This window comes from Strix uralensis, chromosome 24 (genome assembly GCF_047716275.1).
Source record: "Strix uralensis isolate ZFMK-TIS-50842 chromosome 24, bStrUra1, whole genome shotgun sequence".
Taxonomy (NCBI): Eukaryota; Metazoa; Chordata; class Aves; order Strigiformes; family Strigidae; genus Strix; species Strix uralensis.
In genome coordinates this window covers 2,618,592-2,634,206 of record NC_133995.1, presented here as the reverse complement: position 1 = coordinate 2,634,206, position 15,615 = coordinate 2,618,592, and the positions used below count along the sequence as shown (strand labels likewise).

The 15,615-nt window shown below is 51.9% G+C and overlaps 1 protein-coding gene across 1 annotated transcript in view; it reads right to left on the bottom strand.

The window, feature by feature from the left end:
* LGR6 (leucine rich repeat containing G protein-coupled receptor 6) overlaps window positions 1-14,517 on the bottom strand; it is a 147,099-nt gene extending 132,582 nt beyond the window's left edge. The window contains exon 1 of the mRNA XM_074893547.1: window positions 14,153-14,517. Coding sequence (XP_074749648.1) covers window positions 14,153-14,517 — 365 coding nt within the window. The remainder of the gene's footprint in view (window positions 1-14,152) is intronic.
* Between the last annotated feature and the right edge of the window lie 1,098 nt (window positions 14,518-15,615).

Below are 15,615 nucleotides of genomic sequence, written 5' to 3'. Positions count from 1 at the left end.
CCTTCTCCAGGAGAGGCAGCTGGAGCTGCATGCAAGGGTGAAACCTGATGCTTTACAGAGCCTGTGACACAAGAGAAAATCACCATGGGTGCTGTCGTGGGGAGTCCCAGTTCAGTGTCTGGCTTCACTTAAGTCCTCCCTTGTTAATGAGATGTGAGTGCAGAACAGAGCAGGAGAAACAACTTGAGGTTGATGGCAAAGGCTGTGCAGAGCCACAGACCCTATGAAGGATCAAGGCTGATCCCTGTCTTCCTTTGTGCTCTGCTCCCAGGCTGCGCAGGGAGAGGTGTGATTGATGGCTGGAAAGAGGACGATGAGCTCAGGATGCCGGATCTGGCCCTATCTCTGCTCGAGTGCAGGGGGATCAGTGCGCACAGGAGCTCTCTCTGCTGCTCAGTGACACTGGAAGTTTGCTCCGGTTTCCACCTCAGCTCTGCTAAGGGTCACCAGTTCCTGTACTTCTCATACTGGATGGCTCAAGCACCAGGGACTTACTTTGTGATGGCTACAGTCTACCTGGCAGCAGACAGAATGTCTCAGAAAGAATGGTGAAAATGTCTGATGTCATTTTTTTTCTGCAAAAACTGCTCTGGAATAGCTCTTCCTGGAGACACCCTTCTGAGAGTCAAAGCAACTTGGATTTGGGAATCATGCCTGCATACAGGACTTCTTCCACAAAAGCCCCAGAGCTGTCAGTGCAGGGAGCCAGTCGGCTCTGCTTCCCCCATGTAGACAAAACCTAATTCCAAACTGGAATTTCCTTAAGACACATCTCATATTTCAGGATCTTTTGGTGCTACTTTCATCTCCGATCCACATATTGCAGCCCTATAATAATAATACTAGTAATAATAATAGTAATAATAATAGCAATAATAATAATACCTTTTGTATGTACATAGCACCTTTCATCCAAGGATCTAAGTCACAATTACAGCCCTACACATTCCTGTATATTACAGCCCTATAATTCTAAGACTGCTCAAGTATCCAGACTTCAAAGGGAATGTGGATTTCCCCTCCAGCCCAGTCACAGTGCCCAACATGATGGAGACGTTTCAAAGGTGTTTCGAAGGTGCCTTGGCAGTAGCCAGAGATAGTCAGAAGAGCCAGAGGAGCTCTCTGACGCCAAAAGGAGCCTTCGTGGATTCTTTCCTCCCCTCTCCGGCCACTCTCTAGTCTCCCTGGGAAGTCAGCGCAGTCCTGGGATAAGGATGATGCTCCCATGGGACCTGCGTGTCTGTACAGTGGGAGGTGAAAAGGCGGAAAGGAAAAATGAGTGACAGCACAAGCTCAGCTGGGTGACTTTCCAGGTCAGGCAGAACCCACAGCATTTTGGTCAAAAGTAAATTCACAGAAAAATTATGCTCCACTGAAAAAAGAAGGGAGGGAAAATGGTGGAATATTTCATTGTAAGATCTTTTTTTGAAAGGGTTTAAAGATTTTCAAGTAATTCAAAATGAAACAAAGTATTCTTTTGGGGGTCAAAGCAAAATGTTTCAGGGATACCTAGAGCAAATGCTTTGTTTTGATTCAGTTTTAATTGTATGGGAAACCTGAAAAAAAATCTATTTGTTTAACCCAAGCCAACCTTTCCCCTCCCTTTTTTTGGTTTAGCCAAAGAACTGAAATAGCTGTTATTTATCCCCATATGTTCAGGAAGAAATATGCTAGAAGTGAGGTAGCTTCCTATAGAAAACAGATTAAAGAATTGGGGTTTACAGAAGCTCTGGCCAAGCTGCAGTTTGCCAGCTGGGTTCACTTCCTCCATGGAGCTCGCCAGTGCTGCCCACGAGCTTTTAAACAGCTGCTGGATGTGACTCCAGAGGAGTATTTCAGTAGCTGCACTGACTTGTGGCTGCATTCGTAAGCAAGGAGTGATAAGGTCAGTGGACATGAAAAGCCGTCTACAAATCTGAGAGTTCAGAATCGCTATGTTGTGGCTGAACAAATGTAAAGCTCAAGAATTTTTTAATAAACTTTTAAAAGGTATTTCAGCTCAAGAGGTCCAGACATGTGGCTGAAAAGTGCTGAGAGTCTCCAACTCTTCTATAGCACTGTTTTAATCAGTTGATCTCAAAGCACATTAGTGAAGGGTTTATTAGTAGTGCATTAAAGATAGGGAGACTGAGGCACAGAAAAGGAGAGGACTTGTTTGGTGTCAACCACAAGGCTGGGACAGAGCTAGAAAAGAGACCAGGTTTCTCGTGCTGCACTCCAGTCATCTGCATCACCCACCTCCACCATACAAGTGAGCCAAAGCGCAGGGGGTTCCTCTGTTCCCAAAAGTCTGAGTCTTTGTGTCCTTCCATTTAGGAGAAGCCCTTTCCTCAAAGCATGTGCAAGACGGTCAGTGGAAAGTCATCCCCTGGAAAAGGAGTAGGTCTACCAGATGAGCCAGAGCACCTCATGGAGGAGCAGGGCAGTTTTCACAGCGTGTGCTAGCTCATCTCAGACACACCACACTAACCAGCATGGGCTGCAACACGTTTCCTCTCCCCCTTCTTCAATAAATCAAGGCTTCCAGCATTCATGCTTTTGTCACTAATAAATCTTGCGCTGTCTTACACCACATGAAAGCACAACAATACCTTAACCAACAGGAAATTCCCTGTGCAGGACTGCAGCTGCAAACACAACCTGCAGCACAAGAACCTGCTGTTTTGGCCCTGAGCTGAAGAGAAGTTAAAGCAGCATATACAGCAAGGCTGCCCCTGCGCTCAGTAAAGCCCTGCATGTTGTTGCCAGAGTACATGTAAAACCTCTCTGTGCAACAGGAACCTCATTAATCTGTGGAACCCATTGCCACAGGAAATTAGTGCAACAATAAAAGTCTTATCTGCACATATAACCGAGGTCCTGTCTTGGTTGTGATACCTTCGGTTCTGCAAATAAAACACATCTGACCCTAAAGGTATGTCTCTGTCCTTCGGTACCTGGGGCACACGCTGCTCAGGCAGGTGACCTCCTAGTCTTGGGACAAAGCCTTGGGACAATGTCTGGGACAACAGCTTGGGACAATATCTGACAACTCCCATGCCCCTATGCACAGGGAGAAGAAAGCCTTCCAGTGCAGCTACATGACTCTGCACCTCATTCTTCCCCTGGGAGAGGCTGACTGAGCAGCAGAAGCACTGTTTTCATGTCCGTAGTCAGGCTGACTCAGAGTGCTGCCTGGGAAGTCAACGGAATGCTCACACAGCTATCGCCTTTCTCAGCTCCCAGGTACTGGGAAGCCAGCGGGGCACTGCCAGCTGTGCATCTGCTGAAACAGGGGTAAAGCAAAATTGCAGAGATTGTTCCCTGCAACCAGAATTTCTTCTCATGTTCTTTGGGAAAGATAGAAGATGAATTTCTGTCTAAAAGTGCAAATGCTTTTTGTGCTGGTTTCATGTATGCAAAGATGAAAATTTGCTTTACTAAGGTTAAGAAATGTCCAGAATCAGGAATTCTCTTGAAGTTGCAAGATGCGATAACACGCAGAGTCATCCCTACACCAGATAATCTCCTTGGGAAGGTGGCTTGTGCCTTCAGATCCTGCAAGTCCCTGAGATTTCTGGTGCTTAGACACACAGTCACACTGCCAGCAGCTGCTGTGGCCTTGGCTCAACTCATTGTTGCACGTACAAGACGGCTGATGCTGGGAGGTGGTGCCGGGCAGGAGGAACGTCCCAGGGGTTGGTGGTCTGCAGGGCTCAGTGTCATGTTACCAAACCTTTCAACATGGGTGTGGGGCATCCTCCCATCAGCCCTCCCTGCTCCCATGCGTGCACCCCCCTTCTCTCCCACCTCTTACTTGGCAGAGGAGACCATGTTTCCGCTCCCCTTCCACTCCTGTGGTTCCCACTTCAGCACGCAGAGCCCTGATGGGATGACGGGTGGTGCTTGGGCTTCACCTTCCCTTTGAACGAAGGGGAATGTTACTAATTGGTGCCCCACGGGGATGTTCCGTGCTGGAAACTATCTTGTCTCCCCGGGGTCTCTTTGTAGTGGGACCTGTGGCTGCTCACAAGAAGAGACAGCAGGTCCCTTGAGCAGGTCCTACCCTTACAGGTGTGTCTGACTTGCTCCACTCCCATGAGTGATGCTTTTCATTTCTAAATCCTTCAAAGAGTTTTAAACAGGTACAGGAAGGACTGAAAACAAGGCAAATGGAGACAGAGAGCTGCTGATACCTCAGGAAACTCCTCTGTCATCCCATGGAGGGGAGGAGACTGGAGACCTGCCCTACTTCATCACTGTCAGCAAAGCCTGCGCTGGTGGATCTGGGAAAGGTTTTTCACTACCCCTTCCTGGATCCTTGATGCATCCCTGCAAGACTGGAGGCACCACCTGAGCTTCACTGTGTCCTCCCCTTGCTCCGCACCACTGGCACAGTTCCTGCCTCCACTCAGGCTGGAGCCTGGCTATGTTTGGACTCCGCTGCAACACTAGATGCTTGTGCTTGGTCCTGCTCTTCTTTGTGAAGGCTGTTTCAGATCTCTCTTCAGCTCCTATCAAACTCAAATCCTTCTCCAAGATCTCAGGCTCCTCCCAGCCCTGACAGTGCTCCCCTATCCCTTCACACCACTTTTCAGAGCGCCGCTGTGGTGATCCCTGTCCTGATCCCAGCTCCTCTCTGGCTCCCCACAGCCTCTCCTGGCACCCAGGGAGCTCATCACTAGGCTGCCCTTGGCGCCCCTTTCTGCACTCAGAGCTATTTCTCCGTGGTGCATGAAGGTGGCTTATGGTCCCATTTCAGGGTTCCCAAGGACCCTGGCCCATGTCAGGCACCTTCTGAGCTGTCTCAGAGCAGCCAAGAGGCAGAGTGTCCGTCTGTCCCACGGGCTCACTGAGACCCAGCCCAGATCCTCCAAAGAAGGACCTGGGGAAGCAGATTGTTCCACAGCAATGGAGGCATTTTGGCACATCAGCTGAAGTGTCGGGGCTCAAAGGCAGCAGCACCCACTTCCCTGCTGTTGGCAGGGGGTGCTCCACTGCTGAGAGAGGGTGAAGGGGGTCCTTCAGCCCCCACTGCAGTGAGCTGGGAAGCGCTGCGCTTCCCTTTCCCTCCTCCACCCTCTTGCTGCTCCCTGACCCAGGCAGGTGCAGAGGGGGAGAGGCATTTGCAGCTCCATTGCTGCCTTTTGGCACCAGAGCCTCTGCCAGAATCAAAGAGCTTTTCAAAGAAAACCCTAAACTCCTTTAATCGCCAGCTAGAGCTCCTCCTGCACAGATCTAAGGGCCATGAGCTCAGTGTTTTCATTGCCCTAGGCAGATTTATGAGCTTATTCTTCAAGAAAGGGAGGGAGAGAGGGGAGGCTGTGGCATATTACTTAGCCTCGGGGGTGGGCAGGGAGGAGAGGGGGGAGGATGGAGGAAGGCGTTTGCAGTGGAAGTGCACAACATTGCAGAAAGCTGGGCTCTGCTGTGGCCAGTGCTCTCAGGCATAGTGGAGAGACAAAGTGGAATCGAATGTGAGCCAGGACCAGCCTGCTGTGGCTGAAGTCCAGAGTATGTGGCGGGTGAGCAGCAGCTCCCTCCCAGCCGGGCTCCCTGCACAGCGGTGCCAGCTGGAAGGGAGCGTGCGGCCACGGCATGCCTGCTGCCGCCCAACCTCGCTCACTCCGACGGATGGGACCAGGAGTGGGGCATCCTCAAAGCATGAGTGGGAGGGACTGGTCTCCAGTCGCAACCAAGCTGCCCTGGTTGAAGTTTGCAGAGTGGAGAAGGAGGGAGGAGGCTTGCTGGCAGTCACATGCGGCTATCCACCCCGGAGCACAGCCCCATCCCCGAGCACATTTGCTCTAACCACTCCGCTGTGCTGCCTTCCCCACTGTGCTCCTCATCCATACACCTGCTCCCTTCCTGCCAGGGAACACAGCGCTCGCTGCCAGCTGTGAAGCAAGTGCAGTAAAGGTCTGGCTGCTTCCCCTCCCACAGAGAGACTCGGGCACCAGTTGTTGGCTTTGGGATGGGGCAAATCCTGAGTCACCTCCTGCAGCCCTACTCAGACAGTGCCCCACCAAGAAGTGGACATCTGCTCACAACCAGTGCCCCAGACACCCTGCTGCCACTTCCCAACAGCCCTGCAAAGAATGCCTCTTTCCTTTTGAACTGAAATCTCGGGAAGGTCTCAGCCATGTCCTGTGGCACTAAAGCCACAGACCTCCACCTCATCGGCCGCAGCATTGCTTGTCGAAGCTGGAAGGATTTGGGAGCTGCAACCCTTGTTCGTGGACCAGCCGCTCTCTGGAAAGCACAGCATCCCGTGAATCCCGACAATACTCACGCTGGGATAGCAGCAGCCAAGTAAAGCAAAACACTGCTGGACCCAAAGGATTTCTAGTTCATGATACCAGGAGGTAAAAGGGAGCAGAGCTTATGGCAGAGAAGGGGACTGGAAGATGATCCAGGAAGAGATAGGAAGAGCTGTCAGGAACCTGAAAGTTTCACCTCATTAGAAACTCAGAAACTTAAACATTTCCTTTGCTTTGAACCCAGAACAAAGACCCAACATGTCAATATTTAGTATAGAACAAAAAAAATCAATGTATCGTGTTTTAGAAACATCAAGATGCTTTGCTTTGATAGTTTTGGAGTCCTGCAGTGTGAATATTAAATCGCCTATGGGTAAACGTAACACTAGCAGATGAAAATATGGAAATGGAAATTTTTTTTTTAAAAGCCACCATGAAGTGAAAACATTGAAACAATCTCTCTTGTTCATCTTGTTACTACATTTCTCCCGTTTGCAGTCCCATGAACACCTGTCCATTTTCATTAAGCCTTTCCTTTCCAGTGAAATGAGGTATTGCTTGGAGAACCATCCCACCAAACGTGCTCTTCAGGCAGCTCTAGGACTGACCTCACTATTAAAGGTCCTGCAATTCTGGCTTTGCTCTGAGCACTGTTAATCCCCCCAGGACACTGGCTCCCTCACCAGTACTTTGTTGGCTTACTGGGGGTTTCAGCATGTTCCCACTGCTCTGCCCTGAGCCTCGAGCCCAGGCACCCACCATGCAGCATCCGCAGCACCAGGCTCATGACAGTAATGCAGGGATGAATGTCCTCTGATAAACCAGCAGCGCTCTGAGCACTGTCATGGGCCAAGGCACCAAGAAATTTCAGCTGTTGGCTGGGCTGAGAGCTACATGATGCCTAGGGGATACCAAAGGCCATTTGGAAGCGCATGCTCAGTAGCTGTGGCTCTTCCAGGTTGCTTTTCAGCTTGTCTCACTAGCCACTCCCAAGCTGTGCCTGATACCAAATCTGCACAGTTTGGTTTTCTCCCCATTACAAGCTGGAGAGCACAGGGGAAGGAATTACATTGCTTCTCATTAGCTTTCATCTGCCCTCTCCAGAAGGGAAACATCAGACAGAGTCAGTGTTGGATTTATTACCAGAAGCTCTCCCTGATACATGGGACTTGGACAGCCTACGTGGGTATCCCAAAGTGTTGGCATTCATTAATGCTGGGAGATGCTTCCCCGTGGAATCTTTATTGCAACGTGCCAGCAAAAAGCCACCATCAGCCACAGGAGACCCTGGGGTGGTAACTGGGGTTCTGGTGGCCTGACCTTAAAGTCCCCTTGAAATCCTGCTGGCAAGGATGCAATAAGGATGCAGAACATACCTATGTCCTTGTGGAGTGGCTGTACGGAGTCAGCAGGCTCTGCAGATGGTCTTTGTAGGGCCCCTTTGGAGGAAACCAAATCCCTGAAGGTGGGAAACTCTCTTTTAGGAGCGAAAAATAAAAAAGTGCCTCAAAGCTGTTAAATGGTGAACATAAATCCATGAGCCCAATGCAGAGTGTGTGTCAGAGCCCAGCTCATCTAATGCCTCTCACCAGCCTTATCTCCCACATCTGAGACTCCAAGCTCATAAATGTTTCCCCTTGCTCCTGCTATGGCTGCTGTTCTCCCAGGCATGCCATGCATTTCCGAGGGTGAGACTGTGGACTTCTGGCCATATGGGGCAGGAGTGCCATTTCCCATTAGTCTTCCAAGAGGGAAGAAGATCAAGCAGAGAGCTAGTCCTTAGTGCATCAGTCTGGCCACCTGGACCTGGGGGTGGCTTTGGAAATCCTGTGCTCTATCATGGCTTGAGAAGTGGAAGGGTCTGGCAGCTCTTTGGGGTGAGTCTGCACCATTATGGTGTGTTTGGATGGGTCCTGGTGCAATGTTGGGGCTCCTGTGGTGACCATGGCATGAAGAAGAGGCTGTGGATGACCCCTGGCACTGGGCAAGCATTAGCCACAGGATGGTGAGTCTGCAAAATTACCTGGGGCAGGAGAGCAGGGATGCCCCCAGGAAGGATTTAGTTTACACCTTGCATTGGGGTTTTGTGTTCTCTGCATTTTTGGCTGCTCCCTCTGTCTCCCCAGGGTGTGTGACTGCCACCTAATACCCAAAGGCACACAGACGTCCCTGTCATCCCTGCAAGAGATCCCATCCTCTTGTCAGCCCCCTGCAAGCGCAGTCATCCCCTCAACCATGAGACCCCTCCTCACAGCTGTGAAGCCTTCCCAGGCTCCTATGGGTCAGACACCAGTCTTGTCCTTTTACTGGTGCCCTGGCTCCTCTGGAAGCCCTTGGGGTGCTTTCCATCTTAGGGGGGATGTGGTGGGGGCTGTCCTTGTTTTTCCCAAGGTGGGGATGGTGGAGGAGGAGACTCTGGGGCAGAGAGTTAGGGAGGGTTTCAGACTGAGGGGATGTGCCTTCAGCATTGCTGCTTGTCTTGTTCCAGGCTTCAGCTGTGGCTCTGTATTCAGCCTTCAAACACTGCTGCCTCACCTATCCAGAGTTTTGTGGGTGCTTAAAAAATGCAAATATCAAGAAAGAGGCATCCTCCACTCACTCTTTCCCTGCACTGGATGCAACATTGTGTGACCGGGGAAGTGTGTGACCAGTTTCATGTCAGAGCATCCTTGCCTCCTGTGGATCCCTATCATGGGGCTGTGTGGCACCTGATCCCAGCGGGTAGCTCAGAGGACAGTATGGGTGATGTGGGACCCACAGACTCCCAGTGGGATGCTAAATTCCAGGCAATGGCTCAAAATGTCTCTGCAAGGTGAGAACAGCCCTGAGAGCTCCTGATCCCATTCACCTCAATGGAAACTGTGAGGAATGTCTGGGCAGCCTCCGAAGATGCCTGGTGTTATCTGGGAGCAGCCAGACTCTCTGCTGCTCTTTCTTCCCCCAAATACTGCTGTGACAGCAACAGCCCAATGACATCATCATCTGTCTTGTGCCCCAGGTCTTTGCTGGCTTTCCAGGGCAGAGCAACAGCATTGCATGCAATGAGCTGTGCAGTGGCTGCCTGGAGTTGCTGAAAGGCGTGCATGGGGACTGGGACAAGGACACAGTGGTCACCAATGCTTCTGGGGATGGGGCACAGAGCAGAGGTAGAGCCTGACCCCTCCATGGCACTGTGGGGACCTGGGACCCTGAGGAAGGGGAGGATGGCTCCTTCAGCTGATCTTTGAGCCATGGTACTACTGATGTGTGGTAACCTGCAGGTTTGTGTCCTTCATCCTTATTACTTCCACTGCAGTACCCCCATTAGCCTGCATGTTCCCTTCTCCCACCTTGCAATACTCCCTGCTCCACCCGTGTCCCAGGCACTGCTCATCCAAGTAGGTTTGATCAGTCTTCACAAGAGAAGGAGAAATGCAGGAATGTTATTGCTGTCTTTAACTACTAACTGGGAGGGTGCAGAGAAGACAGAGCCAAACTCTTTTTGGAGTTGTGCAGGGAAAGAATGAGAGGTAACGGGCACAAGCTGGAACATGGGAAATTGTAATTAGATATGAAGAAAAACATTTCCCATAAGGATGGTCAAAAATGGGAAGGGTTGAGGAAATCTTAGAGATACTCAAAGTCCTACTGGACAATGTCCTGACCATCCTCACAAGCTGGACCTGTTTTGAGCAGGAGTGTGGATCAGAGACCACCAGAGGTGTCTTCTTACCTGAGATATTTTATGATTCTGAGCAATCCTTCCAGTTCCTCCCTGTGTTCCCTTAGTCCAGGCTGGGGATAAGCCACTGCAAGATGTGTGATTTCCAACCTACACGTGTGCAGGTTGGCCAGGGTGCACGTGTGCTGTCTGGCTAGCTGGCCTGAAGGCGTGACCATGACACTACTGCGGTTGTCTTTCCATCTGTGGATACTACTGAGGACGTCCTCTGCTGAGTACAGGCACTCCATTTCTTTGAGCCCCCTATTTCCTGCCAGCTATGGTTGGACAAGCCAGAGAGTCCCTAGGAGGGACCTGGCATGCACCAGCGGTGTAATTTTTTTGGTGAAATAAGAGCAGTCTCAGCAAATTGAGAATGTTCCCTCACCCCCCAGCATTGCCACCAGTCCCCCTTGCTAGGGGCTGGTAGCCAGATACAGAGGAGCAGAGGCGGGGTCAGGATGCCATCCTGGGGCTGAGAACCTACACCCAACCACAGCTCTTTTCCCAGTGCTCAGGCAATGGGTGATGGGCATGGGGACAGCCGGGGACTGAACTTCCCCAGCCCATGTGATGTGGCACTTCCATGCCCCAGGGCATCAACCAGGTCACACGCAGGGTTTGCACTGGTGCCAGGGATAGGAGCTAAGCTAATACTCTGAGTACCAAACAGCTCTTCCCATTTCCCCATCCTTCTCCATGCCCCTTGGCGCAGTCCCATCTCTGCTCAATGGAATCTTCCCCTTGATAGCTCCAGTCTCCTTCTGCACTCTCAGCTTGCTGCTGTCCTCTCCAGAGACCCCCCATCAGCTCCAGCCCATCTCTGCTGCCAGCCCTCAAAACAACTTCCTACATATGGTGCTGGCCATGGAAGACAGAGACGTGATATTTGACACACTGCTGTCAGGACTTACTGGCGTACCAGCTAAAGGTTAAATCTGCTCTCTGAATAGCTCAACTTGATACAGGCCCTGGGGTCTCTGGACACAGCTGAATAAGAGAGGGTGTGCTGACCTTTAGTGTTTCATGGCTGGACTGTAAGGCAAGGCTAAGACACAGTTCACCCTCCCCCCCCCCCCCCCCCCCAAATATGTCATGCACTAAAGCTCTTTGCCAGCCCCTGTGTGATGAGTCAGGCAGGATGGTCTGTGCTGCTCCAGAGAAATTGGCTGTTAGAGCCAGCATCAGCCCTGATCAAGGTCAGGCTGCCTGCAGGACAGTGCAGACAGCAGGGACCTGTCACCTAACACGGACAACCCCCAGCTGAGCTGGCTGCCTGGGCTCTCTCCAGGGTTGCCCGTGAGACACCAGCGTGTCTAAGTGACTACTGGAGAGGTGTCCCTGAGAAGAGGTGACTTGCTTCTCTCTCATTTCCCTGACCACAGCTGCAAGCTCACTAAGGATGCCTCCATTGGAAAAGCTTGGTTTTGGAGGGGTGGGAGCAGGTTCAAGTTCAGGGAGGTGCGAGAGTGAGCAAGGACAGGGTTCTTGGAGAGAGACAGGCACGGTGGAGGCACAGCACTGTCAGGATGGGGCATGAATGTGAGCTCATTAGTGGTGAGGCAGTGTCTAATCAGAGGTTATTATGAGGATCCTTTATTTTGCACCTGAGGGAGTCCTGTTCTTTACAGCAAGGAGTACCAGTAACTTGCTTAGAAGACCAGGGCATGGAGCAAAGGAGGTGGAAAGTTCTGGGAGCAACTGCCCTTCAGCTCCGTGCTCCTCCAGCTCCATGATTCTTGTTGCTTTTCAGCACTTGCAGCTCTCCAAAAAAATCTAGGCATTTCTTTACATATCTAAATGTGGATTTAAAGCCTGAATTTACATGAAGAGCTTGGATCTCTCTCGAATATCCATACTTTCTAAAAAAATTATGCTGCTTTGCTTTGAAAAACCAGCCCTGACTGCACACCTCTTAACTGAGAAACTAACCTTACATGACTTGCTGAAGGTGGCCCAAGAAAGTGGTGACAGAAATAGGGGGAAAACTCAGCTCTCCAGCCCTCCTCCGATAATTCCCAGTTTATTCTGCCTTCCTACCTCTGTTAGATCGAATTTGTTAATTCACCAGCAGTGTTTAACGGACAGACAGCAAATGTGCTTTTTTCCCCAAGCAGGTCCAGCCCTAAGGGGAGGACGAAAAGTCTGGACCCTCCAACACCTCCCTGGCTCGACCCCGCGCATTTTGCGCCCGGAGGCTCCCCCCAGCCCCGCTCTCCCTGCGCGGCGGAGCGCGGGGGGGGGGGGGGGGGGGGGGTGGCACCGCCGGCGCAGTCACGGGCGCCACCGTGCGAGAGACCCGCCGGGTGCAGCCGCCCACGGGGGCCGGGACACCCTCCCAAAGCCGCAGCTCCTGCAGGGCTGGCCCGAAGACCGACCCCCAGTGACATCCAGGCTTCTGCCAGAAGCAGCCACAGAGTCACCCGCCGCGCCGGGAGCATCTTTAAGCACCCGCCCACTGGGCTCCGCGCACAAGGGATCCGTAGCCCAGGGTTCTGTGTCCCTGCTCCGACCACCGGGTTAAGGTAAATGTGGCAGTGAGAGCAGTTTAACGTCGAGATGTCCCTTGGTCCATGCAGTGGAGCTCTCTGCGGCTCCCAGCCCAAGGGACAACTCTGCAGAGGTGACGGGCTGCACGTTCTCTGCAGAGCTGGACCCATGGGTGCCCCATCTTGTGATGACTGCAAAGCCCCTGACAGGGCTGCTGCTTGTCCTCACAGTAGCACCAGTGCTGCAGCTCTGCAGCCTCCCACACTTACAGCCCACATGTTTTTAACCACCTCCATCAAGACATGCTCCAGAGCTGTAGTGACTTTTCACTCATAGGCTGCAAACTTAGTCCCGGGGTGTGAGCAGAGGGGATAGCTCAATGCAGGACACACCTCATGTGACAAGTGCTCTGTGGTTCCCTCTCCCAGGGAAATACAGCTTGCACTATACATTTCTCTCAACTTTCATGCCCTTCAGTGAAAATTGTCCTTTCCTGTCATATTTCTTTCTCAGCTGACCCAATACATCTCTGGCCATTCAACGGTTGGCACAAGACAAAGCAATGTGCTCCTCAGGCAAGCAGGATGGGCAGAGAAGCTCTTATCCAGCTGTGGCAGCTTCAACCTGGCTTTGGAAAACCCTTCCTGAAGTTAGGGTGCTTAGCTTTAACAGTTGAGTGACTTCTTCTCAGGACAATCCAGGAACACCAGAAAACCAGCAACACAGTCTGTATGCCACCCCTGGACACAAGACCCCTCTCAGCACAATGACCACAAAACGAATGGCCCCAGCACTGCCTGGGGGCTGCTAGTTCTTCTCAAAGATCGTGGCACACACGGCTTCCCTTGGTAGCATCTTAGCAGCATCCCTAGCTGGGAAAGCCAAGGTCCTCACCAGCCGTGCAGCTGAAGTTGGTGGGTTCACCACTTTCTGCAGATAAACAGACCAAGCATCTTCCCCAGCACATGCCAGGGCCAACTTGTCTCCCTGAGAGAGGGGTTTCCTCTCCTGGACAAACCCTGAGATCCTTCCAGAGTCCTTTGCTCACCCTGGGGACATCCTCAGTCATCACTAGTCAGATGGCACCACTGAGACCATCGCTGGGGCTAGAAATGAACCCACCAGTCCTGTGGTAGTTTAACCCTTTGGGGTATTAATGCCAGAAAGGATGGGAAACATTCAGATAATTAAGAATTTTTAAATTAAAAAAACCCAAACACCAGAACCTACCAAAGCCCCCACACCTCTTATAAGACTTCAATATTCTTTTTAAAGAAGCAACTTGGACACTGCTGGTGGCCAGCTCAACCCAAACCCCCGAAAGCCATGAGTAATCACAGCTATTGAAATGTTTGACAGAAGGATCCCAGAGCAGTTTGCACTAATTGCTCAGTATAAATACTCCATTATGTTCTCAGACAATCAGAATCTACCCAGCAAATCAGCTCCTCTGATCCACTGTAATCAAGAAGCAAAGCATGCATAACATCGCAATATAAACAGCATTTGCAGAGGGGCGCAGGGAGGAGGGGGAGCTGGCTTAGCTTGGCAGGTCCTGGAGTAAGAGCTGCCTTTTTTGTTGTTGTTTTGTTTTGTTTCTAATTTCCAGAGGAAATTTAATTTCAGGAAAATGTGGCACAAACTTCCAAGCTGGAGGAAAGCTGCCACTGATGAAGGGGTCCAGAGAAAGTGTTGCAAAAGAAACAGCAAGGGCTGTACTTACAGGTAAGCTGTCAGAGGGCTCAGGTTGGCAGGGACCTCTGAAAGCCCCAGCTCAGAGCAATCCACCGAGAGCATGATGCCATCCTCTTCGCAGTGGCACTGGGGTGGACACGAGGGCACAGCACCTTGCTCCGCAGGCACCGCCTGGAAGCGGGCAGAGGAGGCCAGAAGAATGCCCCAGAAGAAGAGCTTGTCCATCCTGGCTTTGGCTGCAGCCCTGAGGACTGTGCGAGGTGCCGCCGGCTGGCTCTGACCCCGGGGCTCAGCTGGATGGAGGGGAGCGATCCCGCTGCCTCGCACGCAGCGGGCAGGGTATCTCCTGCAGGTCGGAGTGTGGTAAGGATGCAGCCAGAGAAGGGAAGGCATTGTTGAATGATCTTGGTTATTGGGTTTCAAGGGCTGGGCAGGGGCGTGAGACACTCCAATGGGAGGAGTTAAACTTTCTACTCTTTCCCTCTCTCTCTCTCTTAGAGCTGGCAGGAATTTCATTCAAAGGGAAGAAAGGGGGAGAAAAAAAAAAAAAAGAAACCTCAACAAATAAAGACCTGTTCATAGCTCCGGGACCTGTACTTGTTTTGTAACAATGTTTTTGTGAGATAGCAGGGCAGGGGAAGGCAAAGATATCAGGGCAGAGGAGCATAAATAGGGAGGCAGGAGTACCCAACCAGCACTTCAAGGGCTCCAGACTTTGGGACGCTGAAATATAACCCCAGATAAAGGACTCTGTGTGTCTGCGCTGGCTGCTAAACCCAGCTGCAACTGGAAAGTCAGGGTGCAGCTGTGGACAAGGGAGTGAGGAGCTCACAACGAGCTGTTTGCTGGGAGCAGCTGTGCCCAGGGCTGTAGGTCTGTCTGTCCTGCGGTGTGACCCGCATGCGCCAGCAGCCCTGTTGCTGTCCCCACGCATGGGGCAGGGGCTGGGTGGGAGGTGCAGGGGGATGGAGCAGCAATGTCGTGGCACAGACCTCGGTGGGGGACCTCGCCAGAGAGCTCTCCAGGACAGTGGGACAGGGTGCTCTTGCAGCTGTGCTGCTTGCTATAGTTTTGCCCAGATCAAGGTTAGGTGCATGTGTGAGCTGCATTTGCAGGAGCTGCACAGCACTGATGCCAGAGGCAGGTGGCTGGTTTGCTCCGGGAGCTCTTTCTATAACCTTGGGCAAAGTGGTCAGAGGTCATAGCAGAGGAATAGTCCCTTGAGTGGGGGCTTGAAGCCATGTCATTTAGAGCCCCATCATGCAGAAGGGAGCAGGTCTGGCTTAGAAGGGGGGCACAGCGTGTGCCAGTCCAGCCCAGGGCCTTGAGGTGTCCTGAAACATGTGGGATGTGCATCAGAACAGGATTTCTTGCTGCTTGGGTGTCGAGGAGCTACCGAGTTCTGGGGCAGCAGAAGCACCTGCTCAGAAAAGACTGCTGGATCTGCAATGGGAGAAGCCTGCGAAGGCCAGCTCTGTGTGGCCTCTCTGC